The 18583-nt window shown below is 46.4% G+C and overlaps 1 protein-coding gene and 1 long non-coding RNA gene across 2 annotated transcripts in view; one reads left to right on the forward strand and one right to left on the reverse strand.

The window, feature by feature from the left end:
- The window catches only part of ANXA13 (annexin A13), a 57841-nt gene that overhangs the window by 14710 nt on the left and 24548 nt on the right, over positions 1-18583 (reverse strand). Inside the window, exons 2-4 of the mRNA XM_035011875.1 lie at positions 14114-14189; positions 5552-5646; positions 2196-2366 (exon numbers count right to left, since the gene is read on the reverse strand). Of these exons, the coding sequence (XP_034867766.1) occupies positions 2196-2366; positions 5552-5646; positions 14114-14189 (342 nt within the window). The remainder of the gene's footprint in view (positions 1-2195; positions 2367-5551; positions 5647-14113; positions 14190-18583) is intronic.
- The window catches only part of LOC118015186, a 57095-nt gene that overhangs the window by 11001 nt on the left and 27511 nt on the right, over positions 1-18583 (forward strand). The window contains exon 2 of the long non-coding RNA XR_004680554.1: positions 14128-14210. This is a non-coding gene — a long non-coding RNA (uncharacterized LOC118015186). The remainder of the gene's footprint in view (positions 1-14127; positions 14211-18583) is intronic.

Genomic DNA, 18583 nt, shown 5'->3' on the forward strand with positions numbered 1-18583 from the left:
CCCAACCGACTGAGCCACCCAGGCGTCCCTATAGAATTGTTTCCTATGACAAGTAGAAAACAACTGTTAGAAAAGTGGAATACTGGGGCGCCTGGGGGGCTCAGTTGGTTAAGCGTCTGCCTTCGGCTCAGGTCATGATCCCAGGGTCCTGGGATCGAGTCCCGCATCGGGCTCCCTGCTCTGCGGGGAGCCTGCTTCTCCCTCTCCCACTCCCCCTGCTTGTGTTCCCTCTCTCGCTGTGTCTCTCTCTGTCAAATAAATAAATAAAATCTTTAAAAAAAAAAAAAAGAAAAGTGGAATACTGTATACGTTGCTCTTTGACTTATTTTTTACTCACTAAGACGCCTTGGAGATCCAGCTCTGTGGATACCTTGTCACTTAGTGTTTTTTAAGGGGATTCAAAATGTTCCATCCCACGGTCAGCGACCGTGTATTCAGCCAGCCGCCCGATGGATGGACATTTAGGTTGTTCCCAATTTTTCTCTACTTGAAACAGGCTTCATTCAGTAAAGAGTATGCTGTGTGCAGGAGTGCGGGCCTCTCTCTAGGGTGTGTAGTGGGAAGGAGGGCTTTGTATTTCGATGACTCGCGCTGAGGGGCCCCCTCAGGAACTGCCTCAGTTTACATTTAAGCCAGCAGTGTCTGAGAGCAGGCGTTTCCCCAGAGCGTCAAGCTGTTTAAGGGAGTCAGTGGGCAGGTGGGGGGGGCGGGGGCAGGAGAAGGTGAAGAGCCTGGGGAGGGGTGTGGGGGGACGTGGGAGTGGTGGGGGCTGACCGCTTGAGGCCATGCAGCTACTTCCGCTCTCCTCCTTTCAACCCACCGCCAGGATCTGCCTGAACCTGAGGGCTGCTCTCTTCCTAATTTTCTTCTCTCTGCTGTCAGATCTATTTGACTGGGGGGAAAAAAAGAGCTTGTTTGTTGTCTGAGAGCAGGACTTGAAGGAAACTAGACTGAGGAGGAACCGTAAGAGAAAAATAATGACCAGAACCTTCTTGCCGAGGCCGGCTGCCGACTGCCCCCATATTGGACGCCTCCTGGTTGGGACGGCCGTGTTTCTGGAAGGTGGGGGATGTTGTGTCGGGAACGCTGTATCCCTGCTGGACCAAACTGATACCAACCTCCTTTGCTGACCCTTCCCTACGGCCCAGTCCTGAATGGAAACTCCTTGAAAGGGAGGGTTTTCATTCTTTAGGGGAAAGAAGAGAAGTCCGGGGATGCTTAGGAAAGGGGCTCTGGGGTTTAGGCTGTAGCCTGGAGCACGGCAGCACTTCGAGAAATACGCCGGCCGGCACAGGCTGAGCAAGGACAACCCAGGGTCGTCTGCACTCAAGGCTTTGAAAACAGCCGTTTGGCATCAGAGCCCTGTCGAAGCTTTTCCTTGCTGTCTGCTCCAAACACTGCTTCTGTTTCCTACCTGGAGGCTTCGAGAATGTTGGGACTTTCTGGCACTTTCCTTGCGGGACTTCCCCATTCTACGTGATGAGTGGTTGTGGGAGAGGGAAGGGGTCTCTGAATAATGCTTTGTGGACCCCCTCTACTCTTGATGAGTTCCTTGGGCCTCAAGACTCTGGAACCAAAGACGAATGGGCTCCTGCTAAAGCCTTAACAAAGGCTCTTTTCAGCTCCTGAAATGGCAGCGTGTGCCCAAGGGACAAGGGGAGAGGTGTGCTGAGAAGCAGAGGGGAACCTCCAGGAAGGCGCTGGCGGCCGGGAGGGGTGTCCTTGGGATCCCCATCTGCACCACCCGCCTTCATGCCTCTTTGCAGCCCTTCCTGTACTCTATGCCAGATGACAGCCACAGACCAGGCAGCGGCACAAACATGCATAGACCACGCATTGCCTTATTCGTGCAGAAGACCCGCAAAGTCAGGCTGGGAAGAGGAAAGTAGAGTCTTGCCTCCTGCATATAAAAGTGTGCATTCCTTTTAGAAAAGCAAAAGCTGCGTTGACATAGCTGTTCGGGAAGGATCTATTCTGTCAAGCCAAGGGCAGCAACACCAGAATTGACAGCCAGAAGACTGGGAGAGGGATCTCTCCTGCACGGGGCAAGCAGGCACGTTTCTCTCCAGATGCTTGCTCACCCCCCGAGGGGAATGTGGGGAACAGTTTTCCTTCTGGTTGCTGCAACCGTCTCTGACGGGCATACGGATGGATGCTCCCTCAGGGGTTGGGTCGGGGGTTTGGCTGGAACTAACCTTATTGGTTCTTGTGCACAGGACCTGGATGAGCACGGCCTCATCTGTGCCCACACCTTTCATGGCCTTCTGCAGCTGCCGGGCATCGTACTCGCTGGGGCGGTCCAGGAGGGCCAAGGCTGTCTTCTCAAAGTTCCCACTCAGTTCCCTCTTGAACACCTCCTCCAGGTCCTGTAGGAAGATAGCGAGAGCCCTGACTCTTGCTTGGGGAATGGCCCAAAGCAGAGGGACAAGTGTTGCTCTCCCCACTGCATGGCCTTGGGGTCAACAGGAAAACTGCCATGGACAGTTGGGGGCGGGGGTGAGGGGACAGAGCTCTACTGGCCTGAGTGACCTGCTCTGGAGGACACTGGTGGTAGTCACTGGTGGTAGTCACCTTCCTAGCCAGAGACTTCCTATCCATCTTCTCCCTAGACTGGCAGAGGGGCAGAGAAGATCCCTTGCTCACGGCCGAAGACCTCCAAAGATGAATTATAGTAGCAACCAGCATTTGCCGGACATTTTAGGGTTCAGAGAGCCTTCTCACTGATCTTCAGAACAGCCGTGGCAGGAGAAAGATTGGCATTATTCCCATTTACTGACCTCAGAAAAACAAGGACTGACTCCCAAACACCTGCTTGACTAGAAAGGACTGAACTATAGGTTTGTTGTCTCTAGGGGGATCAGATCATTTGTCATCCAAATGCGAATGGGAATGGGTTTGAGAGTGAAAGGGGCAATAAGAAAGTAGCAATCATTGCAGAGCAAAACAGGAATAAATGGGGACCATCCTGGGTACACCAGATGTGCAATCGCTTTGGTTAACTTGTTCAGTGTGGAAAGGGAGACACATGGGAAAGCACTCAGGTAGGGAGAAGAAATGAATATGGGAAATGCCCACTGGCACTTGTTTTTAGCAAGTGTCCATCATCATGGATGTTTTCTGGCAAGTGCCTCTTATTATAGGTAAACTGCCTGCTCCTACCTGTGTCTCTCTGACACGACGGGTTAATGATGAAAGGGACAAGAATTGGTGTTCAGTCTAACTAGAGTCGCCAATGTCCCCAACTTCAGTGAAGGACCTCCAAGCAGGACCTTCATGTCCAGATGGCCCCCTGTGGGTCAGACCGGGGGGGGGGGGGGCCCCGCAGCAGCAAGCATCTTAGGAACCCAAATCACAGCACAGAGTGGCTCTGGCCCTTCGGCGACGTGGCAATAGGGCTAACCACACGGTCACAGCAGCTGTGTGACCTTGGAAATGTACTTTCACCAACTGTCAGTTCCCTGCTCTGAAAACTGGGGAGATAATAAGACTCCCCTCTTAGGGTTTTTGGGAGAAATAGCAGAGACAATCCGTGTAAAGCCCAAGCACAGTGCCTGGTACACTTTAAATGTTCAGTAAGTGAGTATTATTATCATTCCATACTGAAAGGAACTTTTGAAGAATGGGCTAATCAACTCTCACATGAGCCTCTGAGCTCTGAGCCTGGGAGAAAAACCTGGAAGAGTTTGCCTTACGAGGGGGGATCTGCAGTCTCATGAGGGGGCCGTGCTGTTTTTGCCTCCGTCTTAAGGGAGCTTCTCCATCGACTGCTGCATCCAGTAAAGGCAGGCCGGCAGTCAGTGCCCCACAGTGTGGATCCACCCAAAGATTGGACATGTCTTTTCAGGTCGGATGGGCATTGTATAGAACTGTAGGGAAGAGAACTCCTAGCTGCCTACTCTTCCAGGCCACAAGCAAGAAAACAAATCCCTGTGTTTACATTCTGTTCGGACACAGAAGCCGGCTCAGGAGATCTCAGCTCTAATCCTGGTTTTCCTGCTCACTAGCTGTGTCACCTTGGGGTGCATGTTTTCTCTGGAGCTTGGTTGACATGGGGACCTAGATTTGTCCCTTGCCAAGGTCTCCTTGGCAGTCCTGGCTGTCTGAAACAGCTGTGAACTGGTGTGTAAGCAAAGGATGGGCACATGCTGGTGCTGCAAAGTTTGGTGCTGGAAACGCCCACTTGACCTTTAGCAGAGCCCCCAAGTCTCTTTACTCTGCTTTACCCTCAGGCTTAAGAAGCCTGATCTGACTTTCCACATGGGTAGGGTGGGGGCAGATGTAGCTCTTGAGGGGCTGCTACAGTTAGGCACACCGACAAGGATGAAAGTTCAATGTCATTCAACTCAGTTCCGTGCAGGTGAACTGAAGACTCAACTTACTTTCATCAATGTCATCAAGGAATGACACTGACAAGCCTGACTGTGAGGACAGACGCAGGGAAACTATAAAAGCACAGCCATCTGGGCCTTGTAGTGTGAAAAGAAATAGCTCCTCTCATGGCAATGGGTTCTTCAGGAGTGGATGCTGGCCCTGGAGTCAAAAGACTGGGATTGGAGTGTCAGTCCTTTTTCTTACTAAGTGTGTGATTTTGCATGAGTCATGTACAGAGAGGAGCTCCAGGTTTCCTCTCTGTAAAATGGAAACTGTCAAACCTAGGATAGCTTCCCTTTACTGATAGGTGCTGTCATTAGCCTGCTTGATTCTCTCAGCAACCTGGGAAGGGAGGTAAATTACCATTTCATTCTGTCTGTGAGGACACCAGGGCCTAAAGAGATTTTTGCCTGCCCAGTGTCAAATAAGTAAGATCTGCCCATCTCTGTATCTATTTATACATAGAGGGATTGAAACTGTAAAAGTTTTATAAATATGGATTTGAATACAGCATAATGATTAATATTCATTTTGCATGCTAATAATTCTCATGACATTAAGAAAAGGTTAAATTGTGTTCATCATATATTAATAAAGAAAATAGAAAGCCTAATGCATACTCAAAGATTTCTATACATAACACCATCAGCAACAACAAAAAGAAGGAAAGAAAAGACACATCTAAAGAAAGAAAACCAGGTGTTCATGCTTAATGAAATGGAGGTTTGTGTTTTGTTTGCTTGTTTTTGTTTTTGTAGTTTTCTATCACAATCACTTATGAAGAGTGTATCATTCTTGAGGGCCAGTGAATAGATGAAGAATTCTTGTATGAAGAAAGACCCACCTGTGAAAAGTGGTTCTCAAGTCACTGGCCTATCTGTATTTTAATATGTAGACTTGGTCCAAATGAGTGGAAAAATGACAGAGGGATTAATAGAAAAAGGAAGTCAATTTTCAAAAGGAGTTAAGGAATATTGATTTTGTAGGCTGTTGAGTTAACAAGGCAATTTCAGTTTCTCTGTAATCAATTAAAATTGTGAAGAGTAGTTTCATCTTGTTTTCTCTTGAGCTAACTCAGTAAAGCTTTAAAGATCTTCTCCGCTGCCTTGGGAGTATAGAGAAAGCAGAGAACGCCTAGGCCAAGGGCTGTATGCCTGCTTGTGAGGACCCTTCGGATCACCTTGCCATACAATGCCTTGTACTTTTGCTTGATTTGTTGCCTCTCATCCGATGTCCTGCTTGATAACATCTCAATGATGGCTGCTTCATCAGTTCCTAAAGAGCAGGAGAAAGAAACGAGGCCAAGAGTGAACAAGACAGAAGATGGAGGTTGATTTTAGTCAATTCTCAGGAAGCTAGGGCCATGGTCAGAGGTTTTGGTGGAACCTAGATGGACCCTTTCACTTTAAAGTCTTGTGGAGAATTGTGTTCTTCTCACTCACTTGACAAATATCCACGGAGGCCTCACGTTGCATGAAGCATGGTGCTAGGCATTGTAGCAGAAAGAGGAACGAGTATGGCCTTAATTTCACTCCTAGGTACATATTCCATTCCTATGAAAGTACAGAATAGGGAAATCTATAGAGACAAGAAAGTAGTGTGTGGGGATGCGGTGGGTAGGGGGGTAATAGCTAATAGAGTAGGAGGTTTCCTTTTGAGGTGATGAAAATGTTTGAGATTGACTGCGATGATGCTTTCACATACCTGTGAATATATTAAAAAACATTGAATTGTACACTTTAAATGGGTGAACTGTATGGTATGTGAATTTATACCTCAATAAAACTGAACAATCTCAAAAAAAACAAAGTATGGTCTGTTCCTTGGCCTCCAAGTACTTAAAACTGAGTGGAAGAGATTAAAATATAGGCCCAAATTGCTACAATATCAAACTCACCCATAACCTTGTCAATCTCAAGAAAAAAGTCCTAACGGGGACCATGATGGGTAGTTGCCTCTTTCAACTTCTGACTATTACATCTTTAAATCACATTCTTTCCAAAAGGTTGTTTTCCCCTATGCTCAAAGTAATACATGCTCATTGTGGGATATTTAATCAGTACCAAAAACTATAGTGAATAAGAAAGAAGAGGAGAATATCCTTTTTAGAATATCCTTTAGAATGTCCATGGAGACCGGATTGGAAAGATGATCTGGGTATTGAAGGTGTGGGAATGAGAAAGACTACTTAAACAGCAAACCCTGAATTAGATTCTTCAGCCTGGATTCAAATAATGCCTCTTCCTTTACTGACTGTATGATATATATATTATATATATGCATACACACACACACACACACACACACACCATTGACCCTTGAATAATACAGGGGTTAAGGGTACCAATTCCCCTTGCAGTAGAAAATTCATGTATAACTTGTGAGTCTCCAAAAACCTAAGGACTTAAGTAATAGTCTACGACTGACCAGAAGCCTTACTGATAACACAGTCAATTAACACATTTTTGTATGTTTTGTGTATCATATATTGTAGTCTTACAATAAACTAGAGAAAAGTAAACATTACTGAGAAAATCATAAGGAAGAGAACATACATTTACAGTACTGTAAAAAGCCTACATGTAAGTGGACCCATTCAGTTCCAACCTGTGTTGCTCGAGGGTCAACCATATATAAAATCTCACTAAGGTATTAAACGTGTGATTTTGCTGACATTTTGTAAAGGACAGGGACTGAAGGAGTTGATTAAAAGAAGAATGTTATGTCACTAGTCCTCAGATTGGCCAAAATCATGGGAGGTGGTAGCCAAATGATTGAGGTTTGAAAGCCTGTTACAGAATATGGACTCTGGCCACAGAGACCCAGTGAGAGCCCCACGTGAGGATGGAGGATTGGAGAGATGCGTCTATAAACGCAGGAACATCTGAGGCCACCAGAAGCAGGGCAGAGGCCTGGGACAGGACCTTCCTAGTGCCTTCAGTGGGGAGTATGGCCTGCCGACTCCTTAACTTCAAGCTCTGGCCTCCAGGACTGGGAGACAATGGGTCGCTGCTGTTTTAAGCCACATGGTTTGTGGTACTTTGTTATGGCAGCTCTAGGAAACTCATACACCCACTACCCTCAGCACTATGTCAAGATTTCCAGAAAGGAGCCCCAAACCCGCTCTTCACAGCCAGAGTCTGGAGAGTCCTGCCTTGGCCCATTCCCGCCCCTACTCCCAGTGGCCATTCCCTGTGACTAGCACAGGCTTGGTCACTTTGGAAGGGAACTGAATTAGTTGAACTTGCACCATCGCTCCCACCCAGCTGAGCGATCAGGATCCGCAGGAACAAGAGGTGGTAGATGCATTTGATGCCTTTTGGTGGAAGGATTGGGGGAAGACAAATCTGGGTGGTGGGTACGGGGGAGGTGTAGACGGAAGGGGGGCATGACTGTAGAGAGGGGGAAGGGAATAAAAAGACTCTCCTGCTGTTTTTGCTGGTGGAGGCTGATGTGTTTTATCTGTGTCTCGACTCTGGCGCCGCCGGTCCTCATGGCAGAACCTGGGGAGACGGGGAAAGGAGAGCTGTGTGCGGGTCCTGGCAAGCTATGTATCCTCAGACTGTTCACGTAGTCTCCCGGATTAGCTCCACCTGTACGATTCTGGGAAGACCTAGCTGTTTGATTCCAGCTGGAGAAACAGTAAATTCTAGGATGAGCTCACCTACAAGAAGAGTGGTGGTTAATCGCCGCCTAGTTCTAGTTCATTCTGAGCGCTGTTATTTATGTTCCTCCAAATTCTTTCCTGCACTACCTTTGTCATGGGTATCCAATTACTTCCTCTGTGACTTTTTTTTTTTTTTTTAACTTCTGAGTGCCAGAAATCTCATTTCAGAAGGGATTTCTTTTTCTCGTAAAACTCTCCTGATTCGGCCCCTTTCTTTCTGTGAGGGCTGCTCCTGCCCAGGTAGAGGGCCTCCGCATCTCAGGCCTGGATCCCTGCTGGTGTCATCCCTGGATGGAGCCTTCCTGCCTCCCAGGTGGCCCATTCACTAGATTGTGTCAGCCAGGAATCTGGGGCTTATCCCTGGCTCTCTCCCCTCACTCCACACCCAGTTAGTTACCACTAAGACCTCACTATTCCACTTCGTTGGTATCTCTCAGACCCACTCATTTCTCTTTACCCTCACCTTTGTCACATTGCTCAACAGAACCACGGATACCCAACGGGGTTCCTGCATCAAACACACCTTTTCCAATGAGCATTCACCATCCCCAGAACATGCTTTGAGCAGCTCACCTGCTCATTCTTCTGTATAAAAGCTTATAATATTGGGCCCTTCAAATCCAGAATAGTCTCAACTCTTCAGTGGGGCATATGAGGCCTTTTGGAGTCCCTTCTACTTGCCTTTCAAAGTCATGTCCCTCCTACCCATCCTCTCCCAGCTTCTCCCTAACCCATGGGCAGCTCCGAGAACAAGCAACACTTTTCTTTCTCACCTCTGGGTCTTTGCATGGGCTCTTCCCTCTACCTGGAACATCGTTGTCTTTGATCCTCACCTTCACTCCCACTCCTCCTTTAGGACTCAACTCAATGTACTTTTTCAGAACAGATGAGGCATTCTGCCTTCTGTGTGCCTCACATGGCCTGTTCTCTGTCCCATCTCTGCCATGCCACATTGCACGTCCCGTGGGACAGGGGGGTTCACTCATTGCTGTAGCCACACAGAAGAAGCCTCTCAATATTCATCAACTTGCTGAATGCATGGATATTTAAATGCATGCATATATGGGTGAATGAATGAGTGAGTGAGTGAATAAAGACTTCTGCATAGCATTATGAGAGATCTTGTCTCTGCATTAGTGTAAGCTTCATGTGCCACTTGGATGGGCTCTGTGTAGCTGGGACCAATTGGAAATCTACTCTGATGCCAGAGTCAACCCGTATCTGGATAATTCAGGAAAGCCAACATTTTAAAATTAATGTTTTTTAGATTTTCCTTCCTGGAATGCTTTAGAAAGTGAGACCAGGGACCAAAGCAGTTTTGGGATGGCTCAGCAATAACCTGGAGGTTGGGGGGAGAGCATGGAAGTGACCAGATTTCCCTCAAGCCCTTTGAATCTGGGTTTCAGGTTTATCCTGGGAGGCTTTCCCACTATCCGACCAAGAAGGGATTTACTGAACAGTGACCTCATTTTACATTTCACAATATGTGTGTCATATAAGCAGTCTGTGCTGCTGAACGATTTCCTGTAAACATTTACAATGGTTTGAGGCACTGGGGCCAGTCCCCAGTGGTTCTGGGAAAGACTTCTTAAAAAACAAGAAGGAACCTCAGCCCTGCCTGTGCATCGGACACTGCAGGGTAATTATACAGTAGAGGTCAGGCCCAGGGTGATCAGCCTCCTCGCTTTTGCTCTCCCAGCAATTTTCTGGGAGGAGACTGAGCTGAGTTCCAGCAGGAGGGAGGCTGCTGAGTTTGAAGTGCCCTCCTCTTCACACCCGGGGCCCGTGTGCCACATAAGGGATCTGGGCAGCGCGCTGGGGGCTGGGGCTCATCTTCCCCTGCAGGCTCCACACGTCAGCCCCAGCAGTCTGGCTGAGCAGGGGGCTGTGGGCTTCCCAATCCCTTGGTGTCTCCTTTGCAAATGGGGGTGCAGGGAAGGTAGAGGAAGCCACGAGTGAGGAGAACCTTGCCTGCCAGGGAGGGTCATTGCTTTTCACTTGCCCACTGTATTCGTTTCCTGAGGTTCCTGTAACAATGACCACAAGCTCAGTGGCTTAAAACAGCAATATATTCCCTCACGAGTCAGAGGCCAGAAGGCTGAAATCATGACATTAGCAAAGCCACACTCCCACCAGAGGCTCTGGGGTCAAATCTGTTCCTCGCCTCTTCCAACTTCCAGAGGCTGCCGGCAATCCTTAGCTCAGCTTCTGGAACATTATTCCATGCTCTGCTTTGGCTCCACACAGCCTCTCCCTGCGTGTCTGCTTCTCTTCTGCCTCTCTCTCTCTCTCTTCTTTTTAAAAAATGTTTATTTATTTAAGTAATCTCTGCACCCAACGTGGGACTTGAACTCACGACCCTAAGATCAAGCGTTGCATGCTCCACTGACTGAGCCAGCCAGGCGCCCCTCTTCTCTTTTAAAGATACTTGTCAATGGATTTAGGGCCCACCCAGGTAATCCAGGTTGATCCCTTCTCGAGGTCCTTAACTTATTACATCTGCAAAGACCCTTTTCCCAATTAAGGTCATATTCGCAGGTTCTGGGTGGATGTATCTTTGGGGGGGAGCACCATTCCACCTGGTACACCCGCAGTGATGAAGAACAAAGGCCACTTAAGGGCGGGCCTCCTCGCTGCTCATACTGATCTAATGGGCTTTGTGGGGATTTTGGATCTGAGCTTATTGTTCAAAAGGAGCCGACTAGCATGTAATGAGAGCCAGTGAAGTGCTGAGCACTGTGATGCCTCCTTATCCTCAGCCCCTCTCTGTAATGAGGCATTATTAGCTCCATTTTGCAGTTGGGAAAACTAAGGTCACGGCACCAGAAGGTGCCAGAGCAGGGGCTCAAAGCCAGGTCCAAAATTCATTCCCATGCCTAGTGAGGGGAAAGAGAATTGGGCTCGGGGTCACAAGATCTGAGTTCTAGACCTGGTTCCCCTCCAGTGTGGCTTGAACAGCATTAACCTCAGTGGATCTCAGATGGATTAGACCTTGCTCCCCAAAGTGCAGTTCTAGGACTCATACCATCAGCATCACTTGGGAACTAACTAGAAATGCAGGATCTCAGAAACTACTTAGAACCACCAGTCTGAATCTGCGTATTAACACCCTGGTGAGAAGTCATGAACTAGAACTAGGGTAATCTCCATGGCAGCTTTTCTTTCTGGAGCCTCTTTCTGTGTTTCTTTGAGGGAGAATGACAAGCATCCTTTTACATTTCAGAAAGGATAATAGGTATTGGGTCCATGCACTCTCAGGTTTAAGGCCTTCTCCTCAGAAGGGCCAGCAGAGGGGCATGGAGTTCCAAGAAGAAGGCCTGACAAAGAGTGTCAGTGTAGTGAGGAGGATAAAAGGCTGTTCTGGATTAACCAAGACCCACACCACGCACATCGTTAGGACCTAGGAAAGCAGGGGCATCAAAGAAACAAGGAAATCTGTAAGTTTTATGTGATTTGGAAAAATCAAATATTATTTTAGGATAGAGCATTCTTATTTTGAATCCTGTAGGAGGATGAGGGGGTGGGGAGTGCACATAATCTTTTTGATGAGTAGGGCCCCTATACCCACTGTGCCCCGTAGAGTGGATACATGTGGCTACACAGGACATGAAGTGTGGCTGGGTCAAGTTGAAATGTTCTGTAAGTGAGGAATATACTATAAGTCTTTTGAAGACTTAATGTGAAAAAAAAGGTCAAATATCTCATTAATAATTTTTATACTGTCTGCTGAGATATATTTTTGATACAGTATTGACTTAGCTAATGTATATTATTTAAATTAATTTCACCTGCTTTTTTTAAATTTGGCTTTTCAAAAACTTAAAATGACCTATATCACTCACCTTTGTGGCTATGGGACAACATGGCCCTAGTTATGTAAAGCCAGCCCTGGTAGGGCTGGGATATCAATGAGACGGGTACATGGTCTGGAGGACAAATTTTGCCAGATACAATTTTGCTTTGGCTTGCACTTAAAAAAAAAAAAAGATTTATTTATTTATTTGGGAGAGAGAGAGAGTGGAGGGGCAGAGGAAGAGAGAGAATCTCAAGCAGACTCCCTGCTGAGCGCAGAGCCCAACGTAGGGCTTGATCTCACCATCTCACGACCCTGAGATCATGACCTGAGCCAAAACCAAAAGTTGGATGCGCAACTGACTGAGCCACCCAGGTGCCCCTGGCTTGCACTTTTTAATAGAGGTTGGAATTCTAGAATTCTAGACCTTCAACCAAATCATAGTTTTCCAAGATGGCCCTAGTTTCCAATCCCCCCACTCTCATTTCCTAACTCTTCGACCGTGGCAAGATATTTAACCTCTGAGCCTCAGTGTTCTCATCTGTTAAATCGCTAGAATACAGCTTTATAGGGTTGTTGAGAGGGTTATACAAGACGACCTGTGTGCAGTGCCCAGCTTAGCACTTGGCACATAGAAGGTGCTCTACAACAGTAATCAGCACAACAGTGGTATCACCTTGAAGTCACATCCAAAAGGGAGAAGAAAACACTGATTTTGGCGTTCAGTAGGTGCTCCATCTGTTCTTTCTGAACTTAACTCACTAAGTGGCTAAGAATGTGGAGATTTATCATTGACTGCAGCTGAGTCATTCCCATACCCACTTTGTTCCTGTCTCCAACCCACATCCAGGTGTCAGGACCTCACTTGAGAAGCAGCAGGGAAGCACCTGTGAGGCTGGCTCAGCCACTCAGCAAGACTCAGAACTATAAACATCCTACCACTTCCAGGCAAACATGGCTCCCGACAGCTGTTGTCCAAATACAACATGAGCCAGGTCAGGATATGAGCAAGAAGCAACTCCTCTCTGCTGAGCTTTCCTCTGATGCCCCCCCACACCCCCCACACCCAAACCAAGCAAGCTAGTTGTCATTCTTCATTTCCAGCTCCCTCTCCCTCTGATTTATTCAAGAACACTTACTATGTAAGCGTTCACTTACTTTTACCACTTTCCTACCAGATCTTCTCCAACCCCAACTCCTTGGAACTTCTCCAACATTTCTTGGGCAAGACAGACTATTTTATATTCAGATAGTTCCTTATATTGAAGCAAAATATCTCTTCTTAGAACTTCCACTATGGATTCCAGTTCTTTCTCTGGAGTCACACAAAGAATTTATGGCCGTATTTGTTGTACCATAATACCCATTCCTAGGAAAGTAAATCTTCACTGATTTACTTCTAAGTAAAAATCTAGCACCTGTTTTTGCAAAACAATATGCAAAGTGAAAGAAGCCAGATGCAAAAGGTCACATATTGCATGATTCCATTTATATGAAATGTCCAGAATAGGCAAATCCATAGAGACAGAAAGTGGATTATGATTGCCTGGACCTGAAGGGAAGGGGGCATGTGGAGTGGCTGTTAATAGAAATGGGGGTTCTTTCAGGGCAGTGAAAATGTTCTGGAATTAATAATGATGGTTACCAATCCTGTGAATATACTAAAACCTGGGTTTCTGGGACTAGAGAGTTGTTTTATCAGAGACCTCCTTGGGTCTCAGAGACTCTCCTCATGGCCTTATTTCTAGATGCTCTCCCCTTCATCTCACCTTGTTATGGGGGTTACCTTATTCCTGATCTCTTTCTTAGTCTCTTATTCTTAGTCATGCACTTACCTTAGGCATCAATGTAAATGGCTTCTCTGGTCTTGACCCTTGATTCTTGACCTTGGCCACAGTTTTATGTTTACTTGATCTGCTTCTAGATGCAGTTCCCAGATCCCTAATCCAGCTTTCATCAGACCCTATTTCCCACCACCTCTCATGATAGGGATCAGAGGGGCTTGGATGACATTAGGATTGCATGACTACACTTCTCATGAAGTTTCTTCGACCTCAAGGTCAAATTCAGTGTCATGGTATCTAGTTTTCAACTATCCTTTTGAATCTTGAAATGCATTAGGATCTGATTATAGTTTGGGGATCTTTTACAAAGAGAACCCTAGAAGTAATTAACTTGGGTTAGCGTGGAATGCACAAGGTCATCTTCCTAAGATCATGGGAAAGTTGGACATGAGATCAAATTTAATCAACTTCAAAAGTAAGCTAAAATACAAAACATACCCATTCCTTTGCAGGCTTTGTTCAGCTTTTTGGCATCCCGATTCACATCAAAACCCTGATGACTTCTCTCTTTGGCCTGGAGAAAATAATTGAAAAGGTGAGTGGACAACATAGGCATTCTTTTTTTTTTTTTTTAAAGATTTTATTTATTTATTTGACAGAGAGAGACACAGCGAGAGAGGGAACACGAGCAGGGGGAGTGGGAGAGGGAGAAGCAGGCTTCCCGCGGAGCAGGGAGCCCGATGCGGGGCTCGATCCCAGGACCCTGGGGTCATGACCTGAGCCAAAGGCAGACGCTTAACGAACTGAGCCACCCAGGCGCCCAACATAGACATTCTTGAATTATCTTTGGCTGACATTGGTAGTTATCTGGAAGATGAAGAAGTCATCCAAATGAGGGACCAGCTGCCACTTTACACGTGGGTACATGTGGAAATCAGCTGGGGAAACTCTGGCCCCAAAGAGATGACTGGTACTCCTTGGAGCCAGCTGGCCTTGGATGACCACTGAGAATGGGCCCCTCTGTTCGTAAGGACAATCGGCCTGGCCATCTCTGAGACGAGATGTTTTGACATCAATCCTACCTTTGTGTGACTGCCTCTGAGACAGAGAATGATACAGTGGGCCAATGTCCTGGAATGCTCATTCTCCCCTTTTGCCATGAGACACAAGTATGTCTAAGGAAAAGGTGTTGCCAGGCAAAAAATGAAGGTTCTAGGATCTTATCGCAGAAGAATTTGGTGACCTGGACTAAAGCTTTGCCATCCACACAATGAGAGATACAATATTTAGTTTGCCAGAGATACCTGTGGAAGAGCAATAGCAGAGTTACTGGTTTTTACTGTTCCTTGGGGAGAGAATATTCTGTTTATACACTAAGCTAGTGTTTCTCAGACTTTGGTCATTGGTATAGTACATGCACCAATTTGCTATTGAAGTCTACATTATTATTATTTGCTTATTATTTTTCTTTCAGCTGACCTACTTGGTTTTTACTTAAAGTTATTTTAAAAAGGAAATCTTCTATTAGCACTAAAATGGAAAAACAGTATTAGTTACCTAAACAAGAGGTCAACATAAAAATAAGTGTGTTGCTATTAAAAATGTAAAGACGTGAGATTAATTGCAGGGACACTACTAATAGCTTTGAAAAGACCCTGTGTTTTCTTAGTTCTTGGCCTTCCCTCACAGAGATTCTCTTTGATGACATGTGTCCCTTATTTCCCATCCTTCGATGAAGGCTGGTGTAAGTGCTATTGTCGATACCATGTACCCGAGTCCCCTGTCTTGCCGTTCATTTCCTTTGGCCCCCATAGGGGAGAAATAGGAAACCAGTAAGCCCAGTAGACATGTTGTGTTTGTCTGGCATCGCTATTCCTTTGGGGGCTTCCCTATCCCCCATTTTATGTGTTTTCATTGGGGCTGTCAGTCATGAGGGTTAAGCCCCGTTGTCCTGCCCCTGGGTGGACACAGACCCTGTCAGTCTGGCAATCGTGACTGGCTCAGAAGTGGGAGTATAATCCAAGTAGGATCAGAGTCTTCTCTTTGGTTGATATTGAGATATTGAAAAAGAGAGAGAGAGAGAGATATCTTCTGACTGGGCTTGTTCAACTGAGAGAGTGAGTCTAGAGAGAAGCCAGGCAGAGACAAAAAGAGTAGAAATATGGAGAGAGAGAGAGAGAGAGAGAGAGAGAGAGATTGAATACCACTGTATAAACCCTCAGACACAGAAATGCTTGTTTCCTAGCACCTCCCAGTTTTGTTAATGAACCACCACTTTCTTGAAATTAATGAGTTGGATTTCTGCCCTTGCAACCAAGTGTTCTGACTCATATCCGTGGACTAGAGGAGGGCTGGCTTCGAGGCCTTGGTTAATGGACAATTATGTAATCCTAGAGCCGAAGGGATCTTTTAGGGCCACCGATCACCTCTCTGCTTTATGGAATAACTCCATGGCGGGGCCCATCTTGAAGTATCTATTGCTGAAGCACGCGGGCAAGGGGACTCACATTTGTTGAACACCTGCCACATGCCTGACAATTTCTTTGTTTACAGACCCTTCTTCATTATCTGGATTCAGGACATCTGGGTTCAGGCAGGTTAGGGAATGTGTCTGAAGCCTCATGGGACATAGGGCCGCACGCGGCTTGGATTGCCTCCTCATACCCACGCTTAGTCCCGTGTACCATCCTACCTCGCGCTCCAAGTATGACTTGGGCCTTTTTGTTCAGCAGGGGGATGACATATCCCATTTTTCTTTCCAGATGTCTTGTGTGGTGTGAGAAAGCTATCTGGTGCTGCTGAAGGCTTGTTGGCAGGATCAGCACCATAATTTGCAGGGCTCAGTGCAAAATGAAAATGTTGGATCCATGTTCGAAATGGATTTAGAACTTTAAGATGGTGACATCAGAGCATTAAAGCCAGTGTGAGGCTTTCTGGGCATGGGGCCTGTGTGACTGCATGGGCTGCACACTCTACAGCCCGTCCTGCCTATTGATCGAATTCTCTGAGTGTGGGAGCATGGGAATAGCAATCTCAGAAGAGCGCATGGTGTCTTGGCTTTTCATTAGAAGTATTTTGTGGAGGGTTCCGGGAGTTAGAATTGAACCAGAGCAGCCGACATCTCCTCTTAACAGGTTGATTCATAAACTGCTCTTTTAGCCTCCTCAGTGCTGAGAATGTGGTGGGACACTTACTCTCTGCCCTGCTTCACATAAATGGAGACAGAGACGCTGGGCTCTGTGAGCAGCTCTGCAGGTGGTGGCAGAGGCAGAGGGGCTGGAGTTCAGCTGGGGTTACGTTTGCTCAGGCCCGGCCCGGCAGGGCGGGGCCAGAGCGACACATTTTTTCCTCATTTGCGCAAAGATGCGGCCAGGACTTGCAGAAGCCATGTGGAGACTTGCTTAAGATGACTGGGCCAGCCTGGCTCTGTCAGGTATGAAAGGGCATTCCCGTCCTTCGTCCCCTTAGTGTTTTAGTAAGGTGGTTCCATGATGTACCTGTCACAGAGTTATGGGAGCACAAAGAAGGGGAAACTGTATCTCAGAGGCCGACTCATTCTTAGTCAACACCAAGTGTTGTTTGGAATTTAAAAAATTAATGTAAGTGTCTATTAAAAAAAAAAAGAAAAAAGGGAAAAAACCCTCTGAATGTCTAGTTTATCCAAGGCTAAAAAACAAAGATGTAAGTGTCATTTGGTCCAAAATAACAGTGACATGGGGGAGGGGGGCAGTGGGAGAACGTTAACCACATGTTAGGAATAAAGATGACATTGAGATAAGTTTTCCCTTTTTGCTTAATTGAAAATGCAGCGTTTAGTTAGTGAGACCCCTGTTGGACTTCTGACCTATAGAACCGTAGGATGATAAATGTATGTTGTCTTTAAAAAATGCAGCGTAAAATTCTCTATCAGACGCACAACCATGGGTGGAAATCAACCATTCCCAGGTTCCTTCTAAGAACCACTCTTAGCCATGTTGGTTATCTTTCCTAATCCAAAGAGAATTCGGTCTTGTTCCTCATAACAGCAGGCTACTTGGTGTCGGAGTGAAGGAATCATGTGATGGGACTTATTTAAAAGTGGGGAGGGAGGCGAGAAACCAGTCTGTTAGGAATTTCCCCCTCTGCGTGGCTGGGACTGCCTCCACAATGGACGCATTCATCAGTGCCGCCCAGTGTTGATGCAAGGGGTGGCCCTGGCTTGTTCTGAGGAGCTGGGTAACCACCTTCCCTGGAATGTATATGGAGCGGACATTCCACCTCCATTGTTCATTGTTAGCAAGCCAGGCAGCTGACTTTGGGTCCTCAGGCTCGGTTGCCCATCAGATTTCATTTTTGAAACCTGAGGCCACTGAGCAGAACTTCCACGCAAGGATCTGCAGGAATGCGCGCGTCAGGCACAAAATGGCTGTTCAGGGGACTCCAATGTGAGGACAGACACCACCGTGAGGATTTAGGCAAATACACGATATTCCACCTGTTTTCTAGGCAACATAGAGGCAGAGCAACATTCCTTTTTTGTTTTCTCTCAGTTTGTCTCTTCACAACATTTGCATGACATTCATGAGACACATTAAAAGGATAAGATGTTAGATGTTAATTAAAATGATTACAGAAGTCTGGGCTTTGAGCCCACGTGAATCCAAGTTTGAATGTGGTTCTGTCCCTTAGCAGCCATGTGAACTTGGGCCATTAACCTCTAAGCCCTCATTTTCTCAACTGTAAAATGGGGGCAATGTCTCCCTTATAAGATCTGAGGCTTATGTGAGATAACATTTTAAAGGCTAGATAGGGAGCCACCGAACTGCTAGGGTTTCCTCTGCTTCTTTGGGTCAGCTCTTGGTTTTTGGTCTCATAGTGATACTAGTTTTCAATTCTGCATATTTTGATTGGACACGTTTGGAAGATAGTATATCTATCTATTATCTATCTATCTATCTATCTATCTATCTATCTATCTATCTATCTATC

The sequence above is a fragment of the Mirounga leonina genome, unplaced genomic scaffold (genome assembly GCF_011800145.1).
Source record: "Mirounga leonina isolate KUSES-001 unplaced genomic scaffold, KU_Mleo_1.0 Mir_165, whole genome shotgun sequence".
In the NCBI taxonomy this organism is placed as follows: Eukaryota; Metazoa; Chordata; class Mammalia; order Carnivora; family Phocidae; genus Mirounga; species Mirounga leonina.